The sequence below is a fragment of the Rhodotorula toruloides genome (genome assembly GCF_000320785.1).
Source record: "Rhodotorula toruloides NP11 unplaced genomic scaffold Scaffold2, whole genome shotgun sequence".
In the NCBI taxonomy this organism is placed as follows: Eukaryota; Fungi; Basidiomycota; class Microbotryomycetes; order Sporidiobolales; family Sporidiobolaceae; genus Rhodotorula; species Rhodotorula toruloides.
Genome location: NW_015622962.1, coordinates 961,284 through 974,096, shown reverse-complemented (window position 1 = coordinate 974,096; position 12,813 = coordinate 961,284). Strand labels below are relative to the sequence as shown.

Genomic DNA, 12,813 nt, shown 5'->3' with positions numbered 1-12,813 from the left:
GCCTCCCGCACGCGACAACGGCGACTCCGACCCGCGCAGGGCGCACAAGCGACGTACATAGCTACTGAGTACACCTCTCGAACCGACTTGAGCCAGATACGCGGCTCTCAGCGCGCGTCTCTGCACGATGCCTTCCCTCCGTCTCTCCTCCCTCGTCCGACTAGGCTCACTCGCCTTCTTGACCCTTTTCATCCTCCACTTCCTCTCCTCCTTCTCCTCCCCCTCTCCCTCTCCCTCACCATACTACGACTCGCCCCTTGCGGAGGGGGGAACAGATTCGGGATGGGGAGAACGGTTAGGGCTGGATCATTATGCGGATTGGGAGGAGGGCGTGAGGGGACGAGTAGGAGCGGGATTGGGAAAATTGAAGGATGGGGTGGGGATGATTACGGGATTCGGGGGCAGGGGCGCAAAGTTGGGGAGCTTGTACGAGGTGCGGACGCTTCTCTCGTTCTTCGCAGTGTTGCGGGCTGACCACCGGTGCATGCAGCTCGTTGCGACGTCGAATGCGTCGCCTGGGCCGGCGTACTACGATGCGCGGACATCCATGGACAAGATCAAGCTCACTTCGACGCGAGTACTCGGGCACGGCGGAAAGTCGTCCTCTTCCTCCTCCTCATCCTCCGCCGACGACGCAGACGACACCATCTCCTTTGCCAGTCGAGACCGACGGCATATCCTCGTCACCGGCGGCTTCGGCTCGATCGGCAAAGCCGTCGTGCGCGACCTGCTCCTCACGGCGGGCGGCTCCTCCTCGCGCGTCGACGCCTGGGGCGCACCAACCGAAACAGCCGACGAGTTGACCTGGGAAGAAGACGTGCTCGTCACGATCCTCGACGTCGCAGACCGTTCGGCCGAACTCAACTTCCTCCTCCAGTCTGCGCCGCTCGACAAGCCCGGCGGAGCGGGAAAGATCAAGGGTACCGATCCTCGCACCCAGGCTTTCTCGGCTTCTGAGCGCTCGGTCGAGAATTTCCGCAAGTCGGGCAAGTTGCGCGTCGTGGTAGGCGACGTGCGCGACGAGGAACTCGTCAAGTCTATCCTCGATCCCGCGGGTACAACGCACACCGACTTGCCGGCAGACCAACAAGCCGCCGCGCTCTTGAACCCCAAGCTCGGCCGGCCGAAGCAGAAAGGCCACGCTCTCGCGACGACCGTCATCCCGCCGGTCACGGGTATCGTTCACCTCGCGGCGTACGGCCCCAAGGCGTGTCGGACGAATCCGGTCGATTGCAGGAGCGTTGAGCAGGATGGGATCAACGCGATTCTGGAGGCGATCAAGCGCGAGGGGATGGAAAAGCAGGCGGAGTCGGTCGAGCGGCCTTGGGTTGTCGTCCCGCGGCGAGCGGACAGGTGGGACGAGGTGAGCAGGCGCTCCATACCGGTCCGCCAGCTGTTTGCTGACTCACGCTGCGCAGGCCTCGATCGCCCACAACGGCAACTCGTCGACCCTGACCGTCCAGGTTCCCGAGTCGGCCATCAAGGCCTTTACGACCAAGCGACCTTTGCACTCGCTTCTCCTCGAGCTCCCCTCAGCTTTCTCCATCATTGGCGACCCCTACGCCTCTCGCTTCGACCCCGTCCCTCACATCGTTCATTCGGCACTCGGCAACCTCCCCATCAACGTCTACACCTCGTCCACCGAGATCGAGCCCTTCCTCTCCATCGACGATGCCTCGCGCTCCATCATCCAGGGCGCGCGGATGCTCGACGTCGCCTCGTCGAAGGAGTACCTCAAATCGCTTGGCTTTGTCGCCGAACTCGAGATTGTCGGTCCTCCGCCTTCGACTTCCTCGAAGCGCCCTTCGCCTCTCGCCGAGCTCGCCCAAACAGCCATCTCGCTCATCCAGTCCGAGTCGCCTTACGCCGAGATTGAGACGGTCCGACCTGCGGTCGCCTCCCCTTCCGAGTCGCGCTTTCACACGAGCGAGACCTCGCTGCGCAAGACCGCTTCCAAGGTCCTTGGCTTCACGCCAACCACCTCGGTACACACGGCGCTCAAGTCGTACATCTCTTCGATCCTTCGATTGCAGACGACCCACCTGTCGGCCAAGATCAACGTCGCCTGCTCCTCGCCCCCTTCGACGCCAGTCCTCGAGGAGGGCCTCCTCGCATTGAGCGGCTGCAACGTCCAGCTCCTCACGCTCATCGAAGGCGCGTACTACACCCTCGGCTGCTCCCAAGGCCTCGAGGGCGAGCATGACGAGCCTATCGCGCTTGTGCCCGCCGTGCCGTACAAGGAGGGCGTCCGCGGCGTCGAAATCATCGCCGAGCGTGGTCTCGAGAACAAGGTCGACATCCAGATGCGCTGTCCCGTCGTCGGAAAGGACGGCAAGCTCGTACCCGGCGAAAGCGAGATCGTCATGTGGGCCGACACGGTCGACGGCGGCGAGTTTGCGGAACTGAACAAGGAGGGCGCCCATCCGATCGCCGAGTGGTACACCATCGACTTTGTCCAGCGCGACTCGCGGAGCTTCACGATGACGCTCCCGCCCACCGAGGGCGTCCCCGAAGGCGAAGAACCGAAGCGGCGACTCACCTTCCGCGACCCGACTTCGACCAAGCGCAGCCTGCTTTTCCAGCCGACGGGAGAGGACGCGCACGCGCTTCTGTGGAAGTTCAACCCGATTTGCTGTCCCGCGACGGCATCTCGGCGGAAGGACGTGTGGGACTTTTTCAAGGAGGACCCGCTCATCACGTCTCAGGTCGCCTACCCCTCGGAAGACGGACGAACAACGCTTGGCGAGTCGACTCTCGCCGTCAAGCGCTGCCACGAGTTGCGCGCCGAGCACGACCGCATCACCAAGCTTCAGCAGCGGGTCCGCTCCGGCCCTTCGTCCGTCTCGACGAGCGACGTCTGCCGGCCAACGTACGGCGAGGCGCTGACATGGACCGCCAAGGACCAGCAGACGTGCTCGAGCGACTGCTCTGCGCCGATCACTTGCATCGCATCCGAGGACTGCAAGTGCACGCGCGACCGCTGCGGCGACTCTCGACCCGAATCGCCCTTTCCTCGAGTTGCATATACCGACCGCAAGTCGTTCCCTGCGACCGACGCACCGGCGCAGACGCTCGCTGAGCGTGTCGCTGCCCTTCCTTGGGACGCTCTCGTCTTGCCAGGCGCGAAGGACGCCTTCAACCTCGGCGTCGACCGCCTGCCAAAGGGTCACGTCGTGCAGCTTCCCGACGCGATCGACAACCACCTCAAGTCGCCGGCGTGCTTCGACCTCGAGCGCTCGCCCCTGCCGTTCATGGGCGACCACTACCTCGTCGAGGCGATGAAGAACCGCTCGGTCACGCTCGACGAGGCGTCGTTCGTCCTCGTGCCGTACTATCAGGTGCGACGGTGTCTCTCGTCTCTCGTCTCTCTGCAAGCTGTGAGCTGACACAACCGGCCTCACAGGGCTGCTACTACAACTACCTGCAGGAGAACACCTTCAAGAAGCTCGCCGACACGGTCGGCTTCGCCGAGACAGCCATCGCGACCAACCCGGCCATCACCGGCGATCGCATCGTCATCCCCTTCACACACGACTTTGGCTCGTGCACGGGCTGGTGGCAAAAGCTCGAGGACGTCCTCGGCCACTCGCCTCCTTCGCCGATGGACCAGGCCGTCGCGTGGCAGGTCAACGGCGACTACAACACGCGCTGCGTCAAGGTCGACCGCGACGTCGTCGTTCCCGCCGTGACGAAGCACACCAAAGCGCTGTTCGAGACGTTCAAGACGCCTGCGGACGTCGCACCCGTCAACTCGCGGAAACACCTCGCCTTCTTCGCCGGCGGCGTACGAGGGTTTGGCGCGATTGCGCGGACCAAGATTGGGTGCGGACGGACAGGGCAGGACCCGAACAGCGCCATCTTGTACCAGCAGTTCTCGCCGGGCCAGCGGTACCTCGGCACGCTCAACGCGAGCAAGTTCTGCCTCTTGCCTCGCGGCATTCCCGCTTGGTGCGTACGCGTGTTCTCGTTGCTCGAAGCTCCGATTGGCTGACCTTTCGCGGCGTGCGCAGGACAACACGGACGTTCGAGGCGATCTACGCGGGCTGCATCCCCGCCTTCATCGTCGACCGGAATCTCTTCCCCTTCCAGGACATTCTCGACTACTCTCGCTTCTCCGTCACGATCCCCGAAGCCGACGCGCACCGGATCGAGGAGATTCTTTCAGCCTTCACCGCCGAGCAACTCTCCGAGCTGCAGGCCAACCTCGTCAAAGTGCGCGAGGCGTTCCTCTTCAAGGACGGCGAGGAGTGGGAACGACGAGGACCGCTGTTCTTCAGTTTGGTTAGCATGCAGATGAGGCTTCCGTTGCAGTACCCCGAAGTTGGAAGTTGTATGGCGTAGATTTTCCCCTCTCTTCCTCCCCTCTCGTTCTTATCCTCCCCGGTTCGGGCTGGTCCGTCTATATAGCATCCACCAGCAATCGCATTGTCTCTCGCTCAACTGTGTGCGATGCGAACGAGAGGATTACAAAAGGTCGAGTCATCTAAACCTGCCCGATACAAGGTACTATGCCTGCGCCTTCTCCTGCGCGGGCGCCTCAACCTGCGCCTGCTGCTGCTGCTGAGCCTGTGCGGGCAGCCACTCTTGCGGGTAGTTGGCGAGGGTGATGTTGCGGCGGAGCTTGCCGTTCTTCATCAGGCGCTTGCGACGGTACCGAGTGTCGATGGGGATGTCGGCGAAGGTCTCCTTCTTGAGGTCCTGCGGGTGGGACGCGAAACGGGTTAATGCCGATCGGAGCAGAGGGGAAGAGAGACAGAGGGGAACGCACATTGGCCTCGTTGAGCAACTTCTCGAGCGTGTCGGAGCACCACTTCTCGTTCATCCGGTCGTACGGGAACACATCGCACGACATCTCAAAGACTCCCTCGTCCTTCTCTCCCTGGTGAACCTTCCAACTCTTGTTCTCGATCGGGTGCTTGAGCGAAGGAGGCAAGGGAGGGTGCCACCTCGCGCCTGCGAGGAGCTTGAATTTGTGGAGCGCTTCGGGTGAGGAGAGGGGGAGGGCGGAGACGGGGACGCGGATGGAGATGCGACGCGAGCAGGGGTGCTCCTCGCCTTGGTAGTGCTGATGCCGGACTGCGATGAACTGCTCCTTCGAGGGCGGGACGAACTTCTTCCGGTAGGCGACTGTGCAAGCCGAAGATACCGGGCAATCAAGTCAGCAAGGGACGAAAGTCTCAGGACTCGAAGCGAGTGCCCCGCTACGCACCCAAGTCCTTGAACTGGTGCTGCTCCAGCCGCAAGTAGTGCAACAACTCCCTCTGCTTCTCCATCTTCATGATAGTCGGGGTCGTAAAGTCTCCAAAGTCGTACGGTTGCTTGTGGATCGGGTGGTCCCAGTCGAGCGGGTTGAGCTCCGCCGACCCTGCCCGCGCGTTCTTGTTGAAGATGTTGAGGACGTTCTCGACCGAGAAGGTGGTCTTTTGGTGCGCGCGTTGGTGCGCTCGTAGCAGTGTTGGTCGCATGATGGGCGGGTCGAGGGAAGGGCAGAGGGAGGGGAGAGGTTGAAGGGGGGGGGGGAGAGCGCTGTACTGCGGGTTCTGCGGGCTTGCAAGGGTCAGATTCTCCTCTGCGCATCACGTCGGTCTTGACATCACCCCCCTGGCAAGTCCTGACTGCGAACAAGCCGGGCGATGGAGACAGGCTGAGTGCGAGACGAAGAGGACCGCCCAGTTCACCTGGCGGGTCGCGCGGAGCCTAGAAAATCACAGCCGGCCTTCCGTTTGAAGCTCAGGCAGTCAAGCGCAGTCCAGGAGCGGGAGACGAGCGAGCGTGAGCGTGGTCGAGGCGAGAGGGACGAGGTCGACTTTCAGCTCAATGGCAACGCCCTCCCGTGCACTCAGAGTACCACACACTAGCTTGCTACGTGCTCGTTAGAACTGCCAGCTTGCTGTGCGATTTACAGCTGGTGCTGCGCGGAGTCGACGCGAGCGACCCTCCTCTCGCGACCACCCTCATCTCGCTCGCTTGTTGCGCTGCTGGTGCTGCTGGACTCGGTGCTTCAGTGTTACAGGCAGACGCACACTCCGACTGCCCAACTCGCGCGACCCGCCTTTGTCCCCTCCTCGCTCAACTCGCCCATCGAGAGCACCGCCCCTCGTCCTCACAACCTCGCTCACGCTCACGAGGGCGCGCAATGTCCTACCCATACGCGCACGACCCCTACGCGAACGGCCACTACCCCCCGCAGAACCTCTACTCGCAGCAGCCGTACGCCCAACCTCCCTCTCCCGCCGCCGAGTACCCTCCCTACAGCAGCAACGACTACATCTCCCCTGAGCGCGACGGAGGGGGCGTACCGGGTGGACGGCAGACGTATCCCCCGCAACAGGCGGGAGATGGAGAGTGGGAGGACAAGTATGGCGCAGCAGCGTACGAAAAGGCGGCGCCTGTGACCCGGGGGAGTATCGCAGCCCAGGTGCGTTCGGCAGCTCATCCTGAGACTCCCTGTCTATCTGCTGACGGAAGAGATCCCTTCCCAATGTCCTGTCGGTGTACAGCTCGCCGCCGAAGGCCAAATCCCGAAGAAAGAGGGCCTGCGGATGTTCCGCAAGGACGAGCACGCCGGCGCATTGACTCGAGGCGGACGCGCGCGGTGTTGCGGACGAGTCCTGTGCTGCTCCCTCATCCTCATCATCTTGATCTTGGTCGGAATCGTCGCGGCGTTCTTCCGTGCGTTCCCCGTCTCTCTTTTGACGGCCCTTGCTGGCGCTTTCGAGCGAGCGCTGACGCAGGAGGTTTACCTTGACGCACAGTCTGGGTCCGACCGCCCGACGTCAACTTCCAGGGCATCGAAGGCCCGTCGTCAGGCAGTGAAGTCTCGGTCGCGAGCGGCGGGTTCAACCTCAACTTCCGTCTCAAGGTGCGTTCCGTCTTCTCTCTCGGCGTCTCGACGCGAGCTGACAAGTTGTATGCGCGCAGATCAACGTCATCAATCCGAACTGTGCGCTTCGCTTGTCGGTAGATTCATCGACCAGGGCTGACCTTGTCCGCCTGCCCGCAGTCTTCGGCGCCGACTTCAACAGGATCGATGCGACGGCGTACTATCCTACGAAGCCCACCTCCGCCATCGGTGGCGGCTCACTCACGAATGTGCAGATTAAGAAGAACTCGAAGTTCGTCCCATCCCCTCCCTTTCCCTCTATCCTCGCTGACACCGCGCACCCAGTTCAACCGTCCACTTCCCCTTCTCGATCAACTACACGACCTCGTACGACTCGGACTTGAGCGTCCTCAAGGACATTGCGAACAAGTGTGGGTTCCTTGGGACGCAGGCGTCGCAGCTTACGGTCAATTACAAGGTCAAGACGCGCGTCAAGGTCATTGCTGTCACGATCTTGCCGAGGTGCGTCGCCCGACCTGCTCGTTGGCTTCGAAGTACTCTTCAGGAGTGCCGAGCTGACTCGGCATGTTGTTGGACGCGCAGCTTCTCGTCGTCGGCCTCGTTCGACTGCCCGTTGAACGAATCCGACATCTCCGGCTTCCTCGGCGGCTCGCTCTCGTCCCTGCTAAACGGGAGCGGCCTCTCTCGGCGCGCCACATCACCCTTCTCATCGCGAGAAGACGAAGAACGCGCGGTCCGACTGGCAACGAGGCATGCGCTGAGGAAGCTGGTTGAGCGCGCGGCGGAACAGCAGGTTGAGGAGGTTGGACAGGTGTTTGATGCGGCGAGGAGGTTCAGGGTTGGGACGGTGCGGCCTGCGTGAAGCGAGGAGGATGCTTGAATGAATGGACGCTCTCGACGAACAGACCCTTCTTCTACTCGCGCTGTTTATTTTCCCCCGTCAGTCTGTGCATACGTGTAACACTGCGCCGTCTCCCAAGCTGATCCTGGGAGGATTGGACGACTGTCGAGGGTGTGGCTCCGCTCGAGACGAGGGGCCCTGGTGTACACGCTCGTCGACACGCTCGCTCACCCTCTCGCACACGCTTGGACTGCCTGCCGAGACTCGCTAGAACAGCACACACGCTTGCACGACACACTCGAACCAGCGCACGCTCGACCAAGCCCGCCGTTCGTCCGGGTCGGTGAACCCTCGTCCTCGCCAGCAACAAGCACACCCACACCGCACACAGCCCATCGAAGCGCAATAGTGTTGCACAGAGCAGCCTAGGGACCCGCTACACGATCCACCCACACCCGATCCCGTCCTCGAGCGACCCCCTCGGACCCCGTCACCCGCTCATCCTCCTCGACCCCCCCTCACCGCTCGAACCCGTCCCTCCTCTCCCCTCTCCTGCCATTTTCGCACCAATAACCACGCCGAGGATGTCAGCGACCGCAGCGCACCACTCGAGTTCCCACTCGGGCAGCAGCTCGTCAAACGTGATTGGCGTGCACTTTCGGGTTGGGAGGAAGATCGGCGAGGGGTCGTTTGGTGTCATCTTTGAGGGTCAGTCCGCGCGTCCTTTCGGGCTCCTCGCAGCGGGCTCGCAGGCGGAGTGCGAGGGGAGGGACGGGCCTTTGTGCGAAGAGCCGCTCCAAGGGACGGACGTTGGCGGAGCGAACGCTCACCTGGTACTCTCTGTATCCGCAGGAACCAACTTGCTGAACTCGCAGACGGTCGCCATCAAGTTTGTGCGTGTCGAACGCTCTTCCTCCCTCCCTTCCTCCCCTCGTCCTACTCCCTCACCCACCGGCCGGCTTGGCGTCGTTCGATCTCGCATGCGTTCAGGAGACAGCAGTTCGCTGCAGTCGACGGACGCTGTGGTGTTTCCAGTGTCGTTAACTCCGCTGGATGGTCGTGCAGGAACCGCGAAAGAGCGATGCGCCTCAATTGCGCGACGAGTACCGGACCTACAAGATCCTCGCCGGTTCCGGTTCGTCCGCCTCCCCTACCTGCCCCTCTCTTCTCGCTGACCCGCGCGTGCACGCAGTCGGAATCCCGCAAGTGTATTACTTTGGCCAGGAAGGCCTGCACAACGTCCTTGTGATCGACTTGCTTGGACCGAGTCTCGAGGACTTGTTCGATATGTGCGGGAGGAAGTTCTCGATCAAGACGGTTTGCATGACGGCCAAGCAGATGGTGAGTTGCGCCGAATCTAGGCGTGAAGGGGCGGAGTGTGCGAGAAAAGCGGTGATGGCTCAGCGCGCTTCTTTCGAGACTGCGAGCTGACTCTTCGGGTGATCCCACGCTCCGCACAGCTCTCGCGCGTCCAGACGATCCACGAAAAGAACCTGATCTACCGCGACATCAAGCCCGACAACTTCCTCATCGGCCGCCCCGGCACCAAAAACGCCAACCTCGTACACGTCGTCGACTTCGGCATGGCCAAGCAGTACCGCGACCCGAAGACGAAGCAGCACATTCCGTATCGCGAGAGGAAGAGTCTGTCGGGGACGGCGAGGTACATGTCGATCAACACGCATTTGGGACGAGGTGCGTTTGCGATGTCCTCTTTCAGCGCCTACTCGATTCTGTCCGGGCGAGAAGAGCTGATCATCAGGGCCTTCCGGGCACAGAGCAATCGCGACGAGACGACCTCGAAGCGCTCGGCCACGTCTTCATGTACTTCCTCCGCGGCGGCCTGCCATGGCAGGGTCTCAAGGCCGCGACCAACAAACAGAAGTACGAAAAGATCGGCGAGAAGAAGCAGAGCACGCCGATCAAGGAGTTGGCGGAGGGGTTCCCTGGTGCGTTTCGCGCGTGTCCTCTTGCGCTCGACTAGCTCTTCGTTCGCAGAGAGCCAAGCTGACTTGAGATTCGTCGGCACGCAGACGAATTCGCCATCTACCTCAACTACGTCCGCAAGCTCGGGTTCGAGGAGACGCCCGACTACGACTTCCTCCGCGAGCTGTTCTCCAAGGTGCTCAAGAACATGGGCGAGTCGGACGACGGCGTGTACGACTGGATGTTGTTGAACAACGGGAAGGGATGGGAGGCAGGAGTGCGTTGGCGGTCTCTCCCTCGCTCGTCTGCGCGCTCTGTCCGAGCTTCTCGCTGACTACTTCGCGGTGACGTCGTGCACAGTCCACGGCGATGCTCTCGTCTGGCTACGACTCTCGCCACCACCGCACGGGCCGAGGCGAGCGCGATCGGGACCGCGAGCGTGAGCGAGCCGAGCGACACGCCCAGCGCGCGGCCGCCGCTGCCGCTGCCGCAGCCGCCGCATCAGGCGGCGCAAACGGCGGGTCAGGCGCGCAGACTCCCACTCAGGCGGCGCGGGAAGCGAAGGTCGGGCGGCAACCGAGTGCGAGTGCGACGCCTGCGCCTGGAGCGAGCGCGATGGCTGTCAAGGGGGTCCAGTCGCCTAATGCGGCGGCACTTGGAGGCAAGGCGGCACAGCGAACGAGTAGCGGGCACCCTTATGCGACTGCTGGCGGAGCAGGAGCGTATGGAGATCGCGCGGCGGGTGACTCGGATTACGCGGCTGGCGGGTCGGGCGCGCAGGCTGGTGGAGCGAACGGGTACGCGAGGAACGGGCTTGGAGCGCAGGGCGGGCAGGGAACGGGTCAGATGGCGGGCGACTACCGGCACCAGGACGAGGAGCACCACCGGAGCAGTGGGCGCGGAGGGTTCAACCTCATCCGCTTCCTCACCTGCCGATGTGGCTGAGCGGCGTCTCGACTCGGTCCGACGCCGGGCCTATCACGAACGACTTATCGCTCGCGCACGATACCCCCCCTCGCCTCATCGCCCCGTTCTAGCTGTAATCTCCGCCTTATCTCCTCCCTCTCTCCTCCCTTTCCACAATCGCCTGGTGCTCTTGTTTCCACTCTCACTCACTCGCCTTCCGTACTCGTCGCTTCCAGTATACCCCTTTCCTCTCCCTCTGTCTCTCCTCTCGCTCGCTCGCTCGTCTCAATTACACGTCTTCTCGCTTTGCAAGATCATCTACAGACTCTCTCCATCGACTTCTCGAGTTTTTTTGTCAGCGTGAGCAGGCGGGTGCCCTGCAGAAGCGAGAGCGGGCTTGCTTCGATTTCGGCCAGCGAGGAGGAGAAAGGACGTCCTGTCGCTCCGATGGCTCGACGTAGTGCTAGTACGAATGTTCGATTGCGGTGCGGTATGTACAATGGAACGCGGCAGAGGTGGTATCGTTGCGAGAAACGGAAGGCGACGACAAATTGATGAACAGCGTCGAGACGAGAGGACATAGGTATCGCATCCCACCGGAAGGTCCACTGGGAGATAGCTGTACTCGAGCCATGCATCAAGAATCTCGTCAGCAACCGATACTGCAGCGTGAGACGCGAATGACGAGCGACGGACGTACACGAGATACTGCTCCGTCCCGCTCAACGTCCGCCTGTTTCCTTGCTCCCATTCGCAGTTCTAGAGGAGCAAAGTCGAGGCAGAAGGGAAAGAGACGGCTATTGCTTTGTGCCGGTGGACTGGTCCTTCCTGTGCGCAGCGGGTACCCGATTAACGCGAGCGCGCGAGTCAGCGATCGTAAGCCTGCGAGATTCAGGCGAACGCACGAGAGAAGCTCCTTGACGCTGTCGATCTTGGCTTGGAGCGAGCCTTGCTTGTCCACTCGGGTGCCGATGCGGATGTCTGTGTGAGGTACTACTTTGAGCGACTTGTCCCAGTACGTGCGGTGGGGAGCGTATACGCGAATGTAAAAAAACTGGCACACCTGTAGCAACGCGAGGCTGCACGCTCGTTGACGCCGGCGAAAACGAAAGCAGGACGATCAGGACCTTCCAGCGTTCGAAACAAGCCAGGCTTAAGACGCACGCATCCCATCGCATGCACGGCCTCGTGACACTCCTCGATGACCTTCATGACGGCGCTGTACTCGCCTTCGACGCCGGTGCCGTCTGCGGACGGTTCGAGGAGAATTAGCGTGAATCCAAGGAGACGGCTCAAGGGGAGATGAGAGCGTACAGCCGTGAAGCTGCGAGTCCACATCGGAGAGATTGTATTCGTCAGCGCAGATTCTCGTCATCCGCCAAGGAAGCGAAGGAATCCCTCTTTGCGAACTGACCTCAAACTTCAACCCGCTCTTCTGCAACACCCGCTGGCATTCCGCGATGTACTTGCTGACCGACGGGTCGGCTGTGCCCATCGGGACCAGGCAGAAGTCGGCGGTCTGCGTCGGAGGGAAGGGGTCGTGTGGAAGTGGAGGGTGAGGAGGAGGAAGAGGAGGAGGCCGGGAGACGCGGGTCACGAGCGGGTTGCGGGTTGCGCAGCCATGATCGAAGGTGGTGTATCGTCGTTGTGCGACGAAGCAGGCGCCCATTCGAGCGAGTCGCGAGGCAGGCGAGGCGAAGTCGATGGCGAGTAGAGAGCAGGGTGAGCAAGAGGGCGGAAGGAGCGAGGAGCAACGTGGGTCAGCTCGGACGCTCTGTCGCAGTACATGGAAGGCTCTGCAGCTTACGGCGTGCATGCTGGTCGTTGTCGGCGAGCGAGAGGAGCGCAACCAGAGTGTGCGGAGGTTGGACGAGCCCCTGTCGGAGCGACATTCTCTTCCTCGCGAGGACAGCGACAAAGCGAGTTCCTACGCGCTTTCAGTACGTCTTCGTCACAGCCAGCCCATCGCCGCACGACTCGAGCGAGAGGAAGCCAAGTTGTTGTCCTCCTCCTCGACGCTTCTTTCCGTTCGACCTGTCGCTTCGTACGCTACACAGACTACTTCCACGACCCACATTGTCCGGCTTTGCACCTCGCGGTCCGCTGGCCAAGGTCCCACTCAGCTGACCCCCGCACCTTCCCTGACTTTGCCGAACCAGCAAAAGTCTCCCACTGCCAACGAGACACACACTCAGCTCGACAGAGCCTCCCTGCTCGAGCTGCAGACCACGCCAGCGCAACTGCCGACCGGCTGGACCATCTACATCTCCCGCTCGACCCCACCCCGCGACTTCAT

General features: G+C 62.1%; 6 protein-coding genes across 6 annotated transcripts; 3 read left to right on the top strand and 3 right to left on the bottom strand.

The window, feature by feature from the left end:
* Positions 1–127: 127 nt before the first annotated feature.
* On the top strand, positions 128–4,341 carry RHTO_03069 (Exostosin-like protein, glycosyltransferase family 47 protein; the record flags this gene model as incomplete). The annotated part of the gene is made up of 5 exons (XM_016416741.1): positions 128–433; positions 491–1,363; positions 1,419–3,338; positions 3,404–3,948; positions 4,011–4,341. 5 exons carry the CDS (start codon positions 128–130, stop codon positions 4,339–4,341), a joined length of 3,975 nt encoding a protein of 1,324 aa, XP_016276460.1.
* A 165-nt stretch (positions 4,342–4,506) lies between these two features.
* On the bottom strand, positions 4,507–5,465 carry RHTO_03068 (Rsm24p; the record flags this gene model as incomplete). Its single annotated transcript, XM_016416740.1, has 3 exons — positions 4,507–4,698; positions 4,769–5,127; positions 5,210–5,465. The coding sequence occupies 3 exons, from the start codon at positions 5,463–5,465 to the stop codon at positions 4,507–4,509; spliced, it is 807 nt and encodes a 268-aa protein (XP_016276459.1).
* Positions 5,466–6,136: 671 nt separating this feature from the next.
* Positions 6,137–7,706, top strand: RHTO_03067 (late embryogenesis abundant protein, group 2 domain protein; the record flags this gene model as incomplete). Its single annotated transcript, XM_016416739.1, has 7 exons — positions 6,137–6,418; positions 6,501–6,672; positions 6,756–6,862; positions 6,922–6,943; positions 7,004–7,115; positions 7,169–7,345; positions 7,427–7,706. 7 exons carry the CDS (start codon positions 6,137–6,139, stop codon positions 7,704–7,706), a joined length of 1,152 nt encoding a protein of 383 aa, XP_016276458.1.
* Positions 7,707–8,269: 563 nt separating this feature from the next.
* Positions 8,270–10,556, top strand: RHTO_03066 (casein kinase 1; the record flags this gene model as incomplete). Its single annotated transcript, XM_016416738.1, has 8 exons — positions 8,270–8,393; positions 8,538–8,578; positions 8,751–8,820; positions 8,878–9,026; positions 9,146–9,380; positions 9,464–9,634; positions 9,719–9,888; positions 9,972–10,556. 8 exons carry the CDS (start codon positions 8,270–8,272, stop codon positions 10,554–10,556), a joined length of 1,545 nt encoding a protein of 514 aa, XP_016276457.1.
* A 424-nt stretch (positions 10,557–10,980) lies between these two features.
* RHTO_03065 (uncharacterized protein) lies at positions 10,981–11,268 on the bottom strand (the record flags this gene model as incomplete). Its single annotated transcript, XM_016416737.1, has 2 exons — positions 10,981–11,136; positions 11,218–11,268. 2 exons carry the CDS (start codon positions 11,266–11,268, stop codon positions 10,981–10,983), a joined length of 207 nt encoding a protein of 68 aa, XP_016276456.1.
* A 46-nt stretch (positions 11,269–11,314) lies between these two features.
* RHTO_03064 (cell wall biogenesis protein) lies at positions 11,315–12,333 on the bottom strand (the record flags this gene model as incomplete). The annotated part of the gene is made up of 7 exons (XM_016416736.1): positions 11,315–11,345; positions 11,423–11,498; positions 11,557–11,596; positions 11,682–11,764; positions 11,832–11,841; positions 11,932–12,036; positions 12,325–12,333. The coding sequence occupies 7 exons, from the start codon at positions 12,331–12,333 to the stop codon at positions 11,315–11,317; spliced, it is 354 nt and encodes a 117-aa protein (XP_016276455.1).
* Between the last annotated feature and the right edge of the window lie 480 nt (positions 12,334–12,813).